Source organism: Psittacula echo, assembly GCF_963264785.1.
Source record: "Psittacula echo genome assembly, chromosome: 7".
NCBI classification, from domain to species: Eukaryota; Metazoa; Chordata; class Aves; order Psittaciformes; family Psittacidae; genus Psittacula; species Psittacula echo.
Window position 1 is genome coordinate 19,461,823 of NC_137740.1, and position 15,428 is coordinate 19,477,250.

The window sequence follows — 15,428 nt, forward strand, 5'->3', positions numbered from 1 at the left end:
GGTCTCCAGCCAGACATTGAGCCATTGACCACAGCTCTTCACATGCGGCCATCCAGCCAGTAATAATAATAATAATATTTTTGTGATGATTTGCTTTGCACAGGGGCAAGAGACTCCTGATAAAGAACTGTTGATAAAGTTATGACATAAGCATTAATCCTGTGTTAGCAGAAGAAAACTTGATTTTATGGGAAATAACATTATTTTTATTTACTTGAAAGTTCTGTCTCGTGGAAATATAGTTAATCTCATAACTAGAGTGAAGACAACTTACAAACTTTACTGATAATGTTGTTTCCAATTTGAATTGCCTCATGTGCTTGCTTTAAAGAAATAAACTGACACTGTCAAAAGGGTATTTAAATTTTCTTTATTATAGATGATGCTTCCACATCTGAAATATGTTTGCCAATTTTTTTTTGCTTGCAGGAACCTCCGATATATGAAGATGAAACCATGAAGAGAAAGCAGAACGAATAATAATGCTTTTCCGAAACCGTTTTCTGTTCTTGCTGGCTTTGGCAGCCTTATTAGCCTTTTTGAGCCTCAGTCTACAATTCTGTAAGTGTCCTCCCCTTTTGTTTCCTGTGTATGGTCATCTGTGGGTGTGTTTAAAAATAGCCATGCTTACATGTTATTTAAACATTCTTTTTGTATTTAAATATTTGGTTGTTGTGTGGTTGTGTTTTTTTTCCCAAGTAAGAAAATAAATGTAAGAATAAAGATAGTTTTATGTGCTATCTAGAAATTTATACAATCTAGAGACTTTTCAAATCAGGCTATCAGAAAAAAATAATCTTAATTTTGTAGTGCAGTTAAATAATTGAATGCGATTGAATGCTCCCATGAAAGACACAAAACACATTTGAGTAAAAACTGCTGCAATTCCTATTCTATATTGCATCAGACCAGAAGAGATTGAGAAAACTCCTGTGAGGGGATTGAGTGTTGTAACTTTTCCTTACTTGTACCCTCACACAAACTTTGAAAAGTGGAATTGGCTTATCAGAAGTGGCCAGTTTAAAGAAATGTTAGGAAAAATATAGATGAAACATTCATTATGTTGTGCTTTGGATTGATTGATCAGGGATCAGTCCAGAGGGCTGTCACTTACTGATGACTAGGCAGGAAGGTGGTGCTGGATGCAGGTTAATGTCTGTTAATAAATGTGCCAGGTGACTGCTATCACCTAGTTCATGAATGATAACATTTGCTAGGTAAAGCCATGTTTTGTATAATCTGATATGTACTAATACATGTTGATGTAATTAGTTGTTCTTAGAAGGCAAGGAAAATGCTTATCCGTAGTATAGGATAATATTATTATTTGTTGTTGTCACACCGTGTTTTAATGTAAGAGTGTGGTCCTACTGCTCTGTGCTTTTTTTTGCATATTGTGAAAAACCTCCAAACAAACCCAGACCCAGAGGATTACTTAAGATTTAGAATGTGTCTTTTGCATATGATGGACAACTTGAAAAAAAAAGGGGAGGTTGGGGGTGGGCAGGGGAAGAAACGTTGTCGGTTTATGTTGGGTTTTTTTTGTGTGTTTAAACCCATCTGCATGTAATACGGGGACTTATGTCACCAAATTGCTTTTTCAACCTCCTGTGGGTGCATGGTAGTGGGTCTGATTGCAGCTTGTTCTGTGTGTTGGGCTCTCTATGGCTCTGGCCTTGACGTTACCCGGTTGGTTAGGAAATTGTGTATAGTTTGAACATCCTAGAGGAACTTCAACAGAAATATGAAAGCAAATTGTTAACAGACGTGACCTTTATTTAGAGATAAGGAGGTATGCATATACAATCACAGAATGGTTAGGGTTCTCACAAGTAAGCAATAGGATGAGAGGAAATGGCTGCAGGGTGCACCACGGGAGGTTTTAGACTGGATATTAGGAAACCTTTCTTCACTGAAAGGGTTGTCAAGCACTGGAACAGTCTGCCCAAGGAAATGGTTCTGTCACCATCCCTGGAGGCATTTAAAAGATGTGTAGATGAGGCACTTAGGGACATGGTTCATTGATCAACTTGGCAGTGCTCAGCTACTGGTTGGACTCCATGATCTTAAAGGTCCTTTCCAACCTAAATGATTCTATAATCTGTGGCAAATCATGGAATGAAAATGGGAGTTTATACTTTTAGGCTTAGGAAAATGCCCAAGGCACTGATTTTTGTTTGTTTTGCTTTGTTTGAAGGGAGCTACCTCCTGAAACATTTGGAGTGGAAATTGATGTTTTATGCTGTTGTAGATTGTGATTCTCTGTTAGCAAGCAGTGCACAGCTTTCTGGAGGAGGGCTGGTCATTTTAAAACATACTACTGCTTTTCTAAGCAGTGAATGTTGAAAATATTTCTTCCTTTCGGCACTAAATTTGTTTACAAATGTGAATCAGTAACGGTAGAGGCATAATTATACAAATGGTACATATCTTTCATTTTTAAACTTCTGCTTTAGGGCAGAGCATCACTCCTGTAAATGCTTGATATTGTATCCCGTCTTGTCCACATGTGGAACTGTGGTAATTTGAAGCCAAACTTGTGAGATGTAGCTGACTCTGAAGTAAAGGGAGTGGTGAGTGGTGAGGCCATGTTTAGCTGGTTTTCCTTAGGTTCTGACTCAATATTATGAACAGCCCCCACTGGGATGGCTGACAAGATTACAGTCTGTCCCATGCTTGAGCTGTGAGAGTTCAGGAATTGCTTGCAGCAGTTTGCCACCAGGCAGGCAGAAATCAATGCTGGTTTACTTTAATAGGCTATGCTGTAAAGGGTCTGAAATTGCTTAGTGGGCAGTGATTCCTGCAGCCATATTGAAGTGGAGGTGATAGGTGTTGTGTTGGCAGTCCTAATGTAAGTCTGTCGTTCCTTGTAAAACAAACTCCCAAGGCAATTTTTTCTGAGCTAACAGTTGTCACATCTCAGGTTTAGACATGAGGAGAGAAATTTTGAGGAAAATAACTAGGATTGGACCTCAGAGTCTTCAGCTGTGGTAGGCGGGGGATGGATCCAGGATCCATGGAAGACTCTATGTCCTGTTTGATGTTTGTTTGTGGTCCCTTTCTCTTCTGTCTTAGTTTCTGAGTTCCAATCTAAACTAGTTTGCTTTCTTATGTTGTTTTTTCCCCCAGGACTGGTGCTTTACATGGATACTAACACTTTAACTTCCAGGGTAAATAATAGAGAAAGTTTCCCCCAAAATCTCTCTCAACAGCAAACAGCTTTGAATGTTTAAAGTATTCTGTCCCACCAGCAATTGCAGTGGATGAACATGGACCATTTGGCAAGGATCACTCTTACCAGAGCAGAAGCTACCCTCTGTGTTATATCTGCACTGTTGTGGTACCAGTGGTACAGAAGGCAGCTCTGCTGAGCAGTCAGTTCACATTTGTCGAATGTTGTGTGCTGGATTGGCTTGCTGGATCAAATACCAGCTAAATCTGCCTCATTTCCTTATCCTGTGAAGAGGGAGACACGTAAGCACACTGCATTTTGACAGACAGTCGCAGAAAGGACTTTTATTTTTAACTGTAATAGTAATTCTTCAAGGTGGTATAGTTGCTGTGTATCCCATAAGGTATCTTCCTTCCTTCTGCCAGAGTCCTCTGCCAAGTAGGTTTTGGACAATAGGGGACTTGACCAGTTGTGCTCTTTATACCCTTGTACAGGAGCAAAAGGCAGAGGGTTTGAGTACGGTCTCTTTGTATGCTGGCTCCCACTGCATGAAGTGCTAGGCTTGCCTGCCTGAGGTGCTGCCAGCTGGCTCCTGGGTATTTCACTTGGAGCAGTAGAATAAGACAACTTTCTTGAAAAAGTCCTACTTTTTTTTTCAAGCTATTTACATAAATAATGCCTCAGGTTTTGTTTCTGAATGTATGTGGTGGATGATATGAAAATGAGACTTGAGGCATGTTTGAAAACTTCATAGTTTTGCCAGAGTTGTTTACCATTTCTAGTAGGCACATAGAAGACCCTTGTCCTGGTTTAGCAGTAGCAGTCATTTTTTCTCCTTCTTAGTAGCCGGTGCAGCGCTGTGGTTTTGACTTTCGGCCTGGGAATAATACTGATAAAGCCGATGTTTTCAGTTGCTGGTCAGAATGTTTACCCTGACCGAGGACTTTGTGAGTCTCATGCTCTGCCAGGGAGGAGGAGAAGCTGGGAGGAAGCAGGGACAGGACACCTGACCCAAACTAGCCAAAGAGGTATTCCATACCATAGCACGTCATGCCCAGGATGTAGAACGGAAAGTTCCCCGGAAGGGCTGGATCACTGCAGGGTGGGGGGTGAGGTACCGGTCGGTGAGCGGTTGTATTCTCTTGCTTGTTATTTCCTTTATCATTATTATTATTGGTGGTAGCAGTAGTGATTTGTGTTATACCTTAGTTACTGGACTGTTTTTATCTCAACCCGTGGGAGTTGCATTCTTTTGATTCTCCTCCCCATCCCTCCAGGAGCAGAGGAAGAAAGGTGTTGGGGCGGGGGAAGTAGACTGCATGGTTCTAATTTACGGCCTGGGCTTAAACCACAACAACCCTTAAAAAGGCATTTATACTTGATAAAAACTTACAAATCTTAATGGTTCTAGGCATCTTTTATATAATTGTGTGGCCTGGACTTTGAAGCAAAAGGCTGGGAGCCAGATGTGTTCTCACATTCAGTTTAGCTGTTGTGCATTGTGAAATCTGGGCCAGATCAGCAATAGAGGAAAACTCTCTTGAATGGCAAATACTTCTGAATTTTATACGTTTTAATTTTTAAATAGATTAGAAAAATGCAGTGTTAGAAGTTAAAAACTCCCAATATGTTCCACTGCTGGTTGAAAGTACACTATGTCATCTCTGTCGGATAATTACAGTGATGAGAGTTTGTTTGGGAAACCCACTGAAAAGGGTGGCTGGTTGGCTTCCAAACTAGGTATGACTGACAGCTTAAAGTTTTATTGGGAAATGTCATTGTTTCCCTCCTGTTTTATGTTTGCGGCCAGATCTATGCAAAAGACTGGAGAAGTATTTTCCTTACAGTATTATTCCACACGTTTTTACTTTTCCCCTCTTTTTCTGTCATGTAAATGGTCATAGTTCTAAAGTGATTTAAAACTTCAGTACTAGAGACAAAAGAACTGGCTTTGATAGACTTTTCGGTTAGTTCTAAAATGGAATAATGTTTTTCTCTTAAAAGACTTCAGTGTTTGCTTTGTCAGAAAAACTGCAGAATGGAAAAATGACCTGTGCTGGATTGTGGGCTGTATTTTTGTCTCTGTAAATACTATCTGTAATGCTGCTGACTAAAACTGGGCAGTTAACTTCTGTGCAAACAGAGCGAATGCAAGTTGGGATACTTTATTCTTGTGTGCTAGAGGAATACCTCAACCATTGCAACCTTTTCCTTTATACTCTGTGCTGTGTAAAATGCCCAGACCAGTGCAAAGGGATTGTAAATGCAGTGGTTGGGGGAGCTGCTATACAATAGAGATGGAGCAGTGCAGCTAGATTCAAGTGTGCTATAAGGGCTGTGGTCCTGCAGCCTCACACTGAGGCTGCATAATTTAGGCATAATTTAGGACCCTGTCAATGTTAATTACACTGGTTAGCCCTTAGGTCAGCTCAGGAACAGGAGGTTGCAAGTATGCCTGAAGAGCTGCTTTCTATTTTTCTCTTACAATTGGTGTAGTACATGAGAACGCAATTACTGGGTGAGCACAGACCTTCCACTGTATTAGAACATCTGTGACTGACTGCAGAAGCCTTAAGGTGGGTCTCCTCAGGATGCTTCAACTATTTATCTTTGAATTATCTTGAATAAACCAAACTGAAAAAAAAATTTAAAAGTTAGCTCTCTAAAGCTTACTTGACAATAACCGCAGACTTTTATTTTTTAATTGAATGCAGCTAATTTATTCTTTTTTTCCCAATGAGGCACATACCTTTATTTTACTTTGTTTTTTATTTTTGTTTATATTTACTGGAAGCCTAAAGAAAGTAACAGCCAACAGAGGGCTAAAACTATAGTGGGAAAGCATCTCTTTACTTGCTGTATAACCCTGTGGCAGGCATAAACTACAGACCTTCGTTTTGAGCCTGCCTGCTTCAGGCACTTCAGAATCATGAAGTTCCTGGCTTTCAGGCAGATCCTGCATGTGGAGCTTCTCTTCTGGCTTGAAGTTTTTTTCCTTAAATACTTTAATACCTCGCTCTGTGCCTCAGGCCTGTCTTTGATAAAAAGAATTCTGGTACCTGCAACTGCTTTTTAAGACGTCAGCTACTACCTTGGCAGTGTGCTGGTTCCCATGTAAAGTGGTGTGGTGGGAGGTTTTTTGATTTTATTCTTTTTTTTTTTTTTTTCTTTTAAATAACTTTTTCTGCCTTGATGCTTCAGGCTTGAGTGTTGGTGTTTCAGCACGTCTAGAGGTGACATTTTGCTTTGCCAGTAATAATTTCCCTCAACTTTGTCATCTGGTTTTGCACTGGAGGTTTTGATTTTACAGATGAGTCATGGGAAACAGAAATCAGGATTCTCCACAAGGAAAAGCAGTAGAGTTTTATTTTGTCAGCCTGAGTGATGCAGCCAGCTCTTACTCTATGAGGACCATGTGGGCACAATACAATCCCACCAGGATTTTGCCTGTAGGAGGCAGCTGGTTCCTCTTGGAAGCCTGTTTGCACCCTGTTTGGTGGCTCAGTACAGCTGTACAGGAGCAACACTGCAGCTTGGTATCCTCACCACTGCTTGCTGCAGCTTCTACCACAATAGAAGCCGTAGCGCAGTAGGTGCTGGCTGGTGGGGGGGGAGGAGGCTCCAGGTGAGTATGTGCCAGGGCCAAACGCTCAGCGGGGACTTGCAGGTGGGAATAGAGGTGGAAGCTAAGGGGGTGAAGCATTCCTGTTCGGACTTTCCCTTTGCAAAGCAGGATGTGCTTCCTCAAGTTGTGAAGCTGTAACTGTGGCACTGCAGAGCTGCCACTTTTCCCCCACCCCGAACCAGAATGGGAATGTGAGCTGCACCCACTGCCTCATAACCAGAGACTGCCGTGGGATGCCAAGAGGAGCTGGGATATGTGAAGTCTGTGAGAAAAAAATGCGTGAGTTGTGTTTTTCCAGAACTTAATTTCTGAAAAAGAAGGATGGAAAGACTCCAAGGTATTCAGTAAAAAGATAATATAAGCTTCTAGCTGTTTCTGGATAGAATACATATCCTTACCATCTCTCTAAGGTGAATTCCTTACCATTTTAGCGTTGTTCCACCTGGAGAAGAGAAGGCTCTGGGGAGACTTTAGAGCAGTCTTCAGGTACCTAAAGGGGCCTACAAGGAATCTGAAGAGGGACTTTTTACAGGGGCATGTAGTGACAGGACAAGGGGGAATGTTTTTAAACTGAAAGAGGAGAGATTTAGATGTTAGGAAGAAGTTCTTCCCTGTGAGGGTGGTGAGACACTGGTACAGGTTGCCCACAGAAGCTGGCAGTGTTCAAGGCCACGCTGGACAGGGCTTTGAGCAATCTGGTCCAGTGGAAGGTGTCCCTGCCTGTGACAGGGGACTGGAACTAGAAGAGCTTTAAGGTCCATTCCCACCCAAGCCATTCTGTGATTCTACGATCTCTTAGTGTTCCTTACCAACAAGCAGTAGCTACTCATGTTTCTTATTTTAAGAATATAATTTCTTCAGTGGAAGAAAAAAAATTAAGAGTATTGCTTTTTCCTGATTTATTCAGCTAACTATATTTCAAAAGCCACAACTTCAGAATTCTTGATGCAGGGAAGTCGTTTTTGTCATGTGTTACCAGCATACAAAATTAAAATGAGACCAGATACATCACTCCCTGAATTTGCCTTCAAGCTCATAAGCATTGCAGATTTTCCACTAATGAGAAGTCTCTCTGGGTTTTTTGAAAGTATTGATTTAACCTGAATTTAAGAGTAAAGGGAAAAATAAGCCACAAATAATATATACAAGGCTGTGTACATTTTAGTAGTGAAGAAAACTAACTGTAAATATACAGATATTTGTTAAAGATGCTTTTTATGTTGTAACTGGAGATACTTAAGTAACTTTTTTTTGTGATTCTCAAAAGTGGTGATATTACATACTACAGAAGGCAGAAATTAAGCCTTGAAGGGGGAGGAGACACAATGAATACCTAACAATGACACTGTGGGACAGTCTTATTTTCTCCCACAAAAATAAATCAATCATTTTTAAATATCTTCTTTAATTATAGGTCAGGTTAGGTTGCTTCAGACAGGATTTGACCTATAGAAATTACCTGGCAGGTTACAGAAATCCATAGATCTTCTTTAAATACATATTTTGGCTTCATTCGTGATGATTATTTGAAATGTATTTAAGCAGATATTAATCCGAGCTGTTAAAATGTATGTTTGAAAGATATTTTAAGTGAAACCTAATATTTTGCACAAATCTAACAGCAAGCTACTAGTTAGGCTTCTGCAAACCCTTACTACAGTGTTAGGTTATATTATGGAGAGAAGGAGACAAGACTGGAAAATAATAAGCATTTTAATGCTATTTCTGTTAAAATCCAGCTCAAGTCTTGGTCGTAATATCTGCAAGAAAGTTTAAAAGTGTTGAAATTTTTGCTTCAGTCTTTTAATAATTATAGTGATACATCTTGCAATTATTTTAAACATGTGAAAGGGTCAATGACTTTTTTAGGGACAGTCTTATAGGTATGTGCCTATCATTAATTTTTCTGAGTCTTGAATAGATCGTAAACAAAGGAAAATCAATATTCCCAGGAGGAAAAAATTGTTGTGCTTACAGTAATTAATATTTTTGTCAGCCTTTACCTAGACTAATGCATTGATCTTAATTCTCTCTCTTTATATTTAACTTTGGAGTGAACTCTGTTTTGTTACTAATAGTTAAGCTATCTTTGTTAGAATACCTGTGCTGTAGTTAAATCCTTCCTGTTCCTGCATCCTGTCAAACTGGGCTCTTGCTCTAATTGCAAATAATGCCACAAAGAGGTTCCACCAGAAGATGACTCGTATGTTATATGTAGTTGTATTTTATTTAAACAAATCTGATCTATGTTTCTTTCAGTGATGTGGGTACCTTTATCTTTCTACACACCATGGTCCGGCTGTCTCAAGATACTTGAATTTTATCACCAGAATGGGGCTGTAAAAGTAAATGAGAGTAAAACATGAAATGAGGAAGGATCTAAATTTTTTTCATTGTGATTATGTGACACACACCTATAGGTGTGTTGTGTGAAGATGTGAGACTGGCCTTTGCTCCTCCTAAAGCAGTCTTCAGCCAAGGGCCCTCCTCTTGAGGGGCCTTGTGGAGGCCAAGAGGCTCCCCAAGAAGTGAGTGTACTCCTTGGTGACCTGGACTAAGATTTTTTGCAAATCAGTGAGGTTCCAGTGTAACTGCTAGAAGCTATATTGCAGTTGAACTCTTACAACCATGTGCATAGCTAGTCTTGCATGAAAGTCTGTGAAAATGCAGTTGGCTTTTGGGTGAGCTAATAGAAGATGATTATATAGTGTTTTCTTCTTATGACTCATGATTTATTGTAGGTTTTTTCCTACCTCTTCAGATATTGCAGTCATTTTACAGTCCTGTGAACTTATGTTGTATTAGTCTATTATGAACTCAGTAGGGGTTTTTTGGAACCATTACTTGGGACTGTCTGGCATTGCAGTTCCAGACAATTTGAGATACAGTACATAGAATAAGTACCTCAGTTTTTCTGTAAAGCTTTAATAAATGCTCTGGGTTTTGTTTGGGTTTTGTTTGTTGTTATTGTGGGGGTTTTTTAACATGGAGTATACCTCTTATTCCTCTACCACTTTTTCTTCCTTCCTTTTTTCCTTCTATGAGCCAGTAGTTACTTGCCTTTTTATGGCAATTGAATGTCTTCTTAGAAAAGTTTAGTTTGTACTTTAACGTGTATAAACTTGATGATGGGCAATTTCGGTTAAGACATGATAGTGAAGAAATTTAGGCTTTTTGTTTTAACAGTTGCTTGGTCATACCAAGCTTTAGTATGGCTATTAATGTTCTATGTTGTAGGTGGTTTTAGCCAACGTCTGTAACTTTTAAACTCTATACAGTTGTCTGCACAGTGCGTTGAGCAACCTGATTGGAGTTAGCTCTGCTTTGAGTGCTGTGTTGGAACAGCTGACCTGCAGAGGTCTCTTCCAATCTAAATGGTTAGTTTATTCTGTAGCAGTAGACAATCGACCAGGTGATTATCTATTTATTTATGAGCAAATTCCTTTTTCATTTTTTAAAATTTCAGGAGTATCACCCTTATCAACTCAACAAAAGCATAGTAATGCAGTTCTCTGCTGTTCCTTTTCTAATGCTGAGTCAAGCAGCCTTACAGGTAAAGGCAGATGTGTTTTGGATTGGCAGGTCTGTCTTTTAAAGCCAAAAAAAAAAAAAAAAACCTGTTCTAGGATTTTTCTATAGGTTAGTTGTATACTGAACTGAACTGTGTTTCAGCACCTGTAATGTTGTTTTTACATTCTGAAATTCACCTTGTTTGTACAAATACTAAAGAGAGATAGTTATATTTCTAATGTGAAGCTGTTACATTCTTTATAATCATAAAATGTTTGGGATTCAGGTTTGGTTCAAGCAGGTGAAATCTGCACAGTATAAGCCCTCAATGCTCACAAGAATGCAGCCCCTCTGAACACGGTTTTCATTCTAGCTCCTGTTTGGGTTTTCCAGGATAACAGATTTCAGTGTTGTAGAGGCAGTTATATGGATCCAGTCCCCACAGCTGCGGGCTGCCAGGAAGATAGATGTGCTTTGGGCAGCTTTGGTCTTCGCTTACCTGTGGGTGAACAGGCAAAGGCATAGAGAACGCCAGTCTGATTCTGCCCATCTCTTTTACCCTCTCTGCTGAGCTTCCCTGTTCTGGCTGGTTGGGCAGTGGGAAGTGATTGTCATCTCTGAAGGTTTCTTCTTCTCCATGTGCAGTTTCTCAGCTGTTCATCCCCTTGCTATAGGCTGCTTTCCTTTATACCTTTGTTTTGTCATGTTTCCTAGATTATTGCATTGAAACAAAACCTGAATGTCTTAAGCTAAGAAGGTAAAGACAGCCTCATTACCCTGCTTTGTTTTAGTACAAGCCCTTTATTAATCTTTTGCTGACCACTCTGTTAGACCAGCTTTCTGAGAATTCACAGTCAATTTATACTCCATTAGCTTTATCCCTCTTTAATTAGACCTTTTAGGACAATGCTGTCTATTAATTGCAAATGGATTCCTCGTACATAAATTGTTTGTTCTCCTTTGTTTGAGATTTGTGTTCTGCATCTTCATCAGAGGAATGTTCTGACCTAACTCTCTCTTCCCTCTTTGTTCAGAGTTCAGGCACCGAGTCTCAATGTGAGAATACCAAGAAACTATCGTAACATCAGTGGTTATAATGCAGTTGTATTCCTCCGTTTATGGGCTACGTGCAGTCTTCAGGAAATCATGGATGACTGCTTAAACATTAGATACAATGATAGGTTTGTTGTTCAGAGCTGGGCTTTGTGCCTGCCTTAATCCCCACTGTGCTGCTGCAATTTTAGTTGAAAACCATCGGTTTTGTGGATGTGCTAGTTCTCCTGTATGTATCTGTTTCATATTCTTCAGATAGTTTTTCTGCATGTTTCTTCTTAGTCCTCTTAATTTTTCTCTTGTGATTTATCTTCCAGGCAGTTCTGTTCTTTTATCTGTGCTTTTGCTGGGCTTTCATTGCTGGAACAATACAGTGCATTTAATGTAATAATTAAATTAATTAAAAAAAATAAAAATTAATGCAAAGTGTCTCATCATTTAACTCTGAAGATTTTTGGAAAATTTATTGTGTGTTCTTGGGCTTGTTTGTCTTCTGTGATTAATGAGGTTTCTTAGGCTGTACTGATTTTGAAGATTTTAGTGACTGCAGGCAATTTTTTTTTTTTTTTTAAATTGTAATCTCTGTTTCCGAAGTTACTTCCCTTTTAAATTTTCAAAGCTTGCTCACCAAGAGAAAAGCAGTGCTTGCACATACTAAATGGCATTGTGGTTTATTTCTTAATGATGTTGGGTCTAAGCAGTTTGTATTTAAAAGACTGAGGCTTTTGTGGACGTACTGCAGTAAAGTCTTGGAAAATGGAAGTGATCTCCCTGTATGATTTTTGTGAGATGGTTGGATTAAAAGAGCTGGAAACCCTATGTATGTGGTGTAATTTTGGGTTTACCAACTGCGCACATTAATACTGATGGAGACAAGAAATAGGATTCACCATCTTACTCTAAACTGGTTTATGGCAAGTGTCCTAAAGATATCAATAATGCTGTGATGCAGAGAATGCTGCTCTGAATTTCTAAGGTTAATGACTATGCCTGGACAGCCTTATCCAGCACAAAAATCCATCAGGATCTACAGTATTAAATATGTTGTTCTGGGCTTTACTGCTAGCAAACCCCCATGGCAGCTTTCTGTGCCCTGGTGCTGACAAGGGCAAACAAGTGAGCTGGCTTGGCTTGGGTAAGCAGTGGCATATGGTGTTAAGATCACTTCCCTGAGCAGGTCAGGTTGTGGACAGAAAACAGTTGGGATTAGATATGAAACAGAAAGCTGCTAATTTAATGCAGTAGTGAAAATATTGATTTGAATTTGTAAGGCTTTTTATCTTGGAAGGACAGTTATGTAGAGAAGTGGCAGATGTCTGTGGATTGTGTTTGACGGATGACATTAACATATTAAACGGTTTTCATCCTGTGCCTTTGCAGAGGCTATGGCTGATCTGTAGACATGGTGGGGTTTCCTGCCTTTTGTGCCCTTGAGAGAGATTACTCTATCTGACCCAGGTGTGCAGACATAGAGACACTGCTGGGAAGTGCAGAAAGCAGCTCTGTTGGGTGGTGACAGAAAGATGCTTTTACAAGTGAGCAGATGTACAGAATTTGTTACAGCCCAAAAAGCTGCTGACTTGGTGTTCTGAAACCATGGGAGCAATGCTTGTAAAGACGGGCAGAGCAAAGATGTATTTTTAAATCCTTTAATCTGTTTGCTTTTATCCATGTATTTTGTGATTTTAATCCTGTCTAAGAAGAGCCCTAAGAAAAAGAGGCAATGACATGCACCTGAAGCTGTAGATAACTATATGCTATCTTTTAAATGGGTAAAAAATATTTTATCTAGGATGATAAAAAACAATTGTGCAGACTTTCTCTTTGAAGAGTAAGACATTAGTAGCAAGAGTTAATGAATTCGTTAAAGAATAAATGCAGGGGAGCATGCATGTTTCAGCAGTGGAGAGCCATTGTCAAAGATGTTTAGTGTTAGCAACAGATTGCTAGGGAAGAGAACAGGAGCAGCTGCTGAACTATCTTGTACTCTACTGCACAGGGCGTATTTTTGTATCATTCTCAGCTGCTGTCAATGAAATGATCACTGAAGCCGGAGGATTTGCAGTCCATGTTCCTGAGAAAATACTTTTTGCCATGTTTCCTTCTGCAATGTTGAACACTCATGGTTGGCCTCTATGTTTGTGTTCAGTTCACATGTGAAATCTGCCAAGTGTTTTTTTTTTCAGTCATGATGTAATCATTGCTGCACAGCTTCCCACTCCAGTATTTGCGAGATCCAAAAAATACACAGGACAAAAAAAATAACAAAGGTCACCACCCACAGGCAAATTATGGCAGTAGCATTCAGTGTATTGTGTCCTGCAGCTACCTTTTCATGTTGACCTTTATTTTGAGACAATATTATGGAAATGGGAAGATTTGCCAGCCGTTTCTGAACACAGCTGATAAAAGCTGTTTTGAAAATCTCTTCTAGGACAGCTCAGCTGGATTAGTTCATTTACTAGTTGCTGAGTTCTGTAGATAAGACACAGGATGGAGCTTTAGAATCTTATAGTAGTGCTCATGAATTTTATTAGATAAGTTGTTAGATAATGTCTGGCTCTACTGTATTTATAAAAATCATGTTTCCAGGCCATAAAACCCCTCTACTTTGTATACTTAAGCCTTGTGGGGTACCCTTCAAGACACTGATTTGGTACAGTTGAAGTCATCTCACAGCCTAATAAGACATGACAGCTATGCAGATACATCAATAGGAATGACTTCATTTATAGCATCATGGTGCAGTTTATGTAACACTTCTCATTTGTGAATCCTAATGAGACAAGGATAGGCAAGGGACCAACGTAACTGCTTCATCGTAAGCATTGATGGGGCTTTTTTTGCATCCTGTCACTAAATAACCTGGAGCATGAGCAATATCTGACTTGAGTAATGTGTTTGTAGAGCAGGAAATCTGTCCGCCTGTCTAGATGTCTAGTAGGAACCTCTCCCATCCCCTTCAAATCGACTGGAGAGCCAAGCAGTGAAGTAATTAGTGAGAAGCTGGTAAGGAAAAGCTTTATTATGCAGACGTATTTATTTTAAAGAGAGGAATACATTTAATTGATAGAAATATAAATCTTTTCCATGTTAAACAACACAGTGTTTCAGTGTAGCAGGAAAACAGAATAGAGAGTGATTTTTCACTTTGGGAGGAGAAGTGGAAAATTACTGTCTTCTTCAGAACTTGAAAAGGCTTGGATTTGCAGTCAGTATTGTTATATTGTTGCTGTCAAGCTGAAAATCCTGGAAGCTATTTAAGCAGTGCCATATGCCCTTCTGAATTGTCAACTGAAAAACAATTGGGGGTGGGGAACCCTAAAACTATAAAGCTCCTTCAGAGCCACATCTGGACTTTATAAGTACAAGCACCCATTGTATAATTCAATGTACCTGATTAAATTCAGTCCCAAAACCACAACACTACAAGGCCTGCCATGTTGTGCTTTGGTTAAAAAAGATTTTCTTAACGTATTTCTTTTCCTTGTGTAAGTCAGAGTGGGACCCTGTAAAAGAATCAGCGAAGCATAAAGCTAATGCAGCTGGAAATAAGAAACTTGTTCTCAGAAATACTGGCATAAGTTGTTTAAAGCTTTAAACTCATGTACTTTTACCAGCAGTGAAAAAAAAAAAAAATCAAAGCTTAAGGAACTAGAAAAAGGAATGGAAAACAGAAAACTTCAGGTAGCATTTATTAAAATTTCTTATTTCCAGTAGATATGTCCATCTCAGCCTTGACACGTTGATTTGCCTCAGGTTACAAATGCAAATGAATCCGGCAAACCAAAAAGAGTGTTTGGTTTATTTTCACTGTGAGATGCATAATAGTGAGTTGCTGTAGCTGATGGTCTTGTTAGTTACACTTTCTCCTGCACTTTTTTCCTCTAATGACGTCTTTGACAATCTTTAAAACACAGCTGAAACACCTTTACTTTCAAGTATTTGTTAACAGGAAATCTGGCTGATGTTTTCTAGTGGTCAGCCTGGTGATGATAACTTAATGCTGAAGTTGAGTCACGTTAGCACAGTAATAATGCACTTGCTCCAGTGAGCAATGCGCAAACT

At 39.4% G+C, this 15,428-nt stretch overlaps 1 protein-coding gene across 1 annotated transcript in view; it reads left to right on the forward strand.

The window, feature by feature from the left end:
- Positions 1-482: 482 nt before the first annotated feature.
- The window catches only part of PXYLP1 (2-phosphoxylose phosphatase 1), a gene marked incomplete at both ends in the record, with an annotated part of 37,459 nt that continues 22,513 nt past the window's right edge, over positions 483-15,428 (forward strand). The window contains one exon of the mRNA XM_080623292.1: positions 483-561. Coding sequence (XP_080479418.1) covers positions 483-561 — 79 coding nt within the window. The remainder of the gene's footprint in view (positions 562-15,428) is intronic.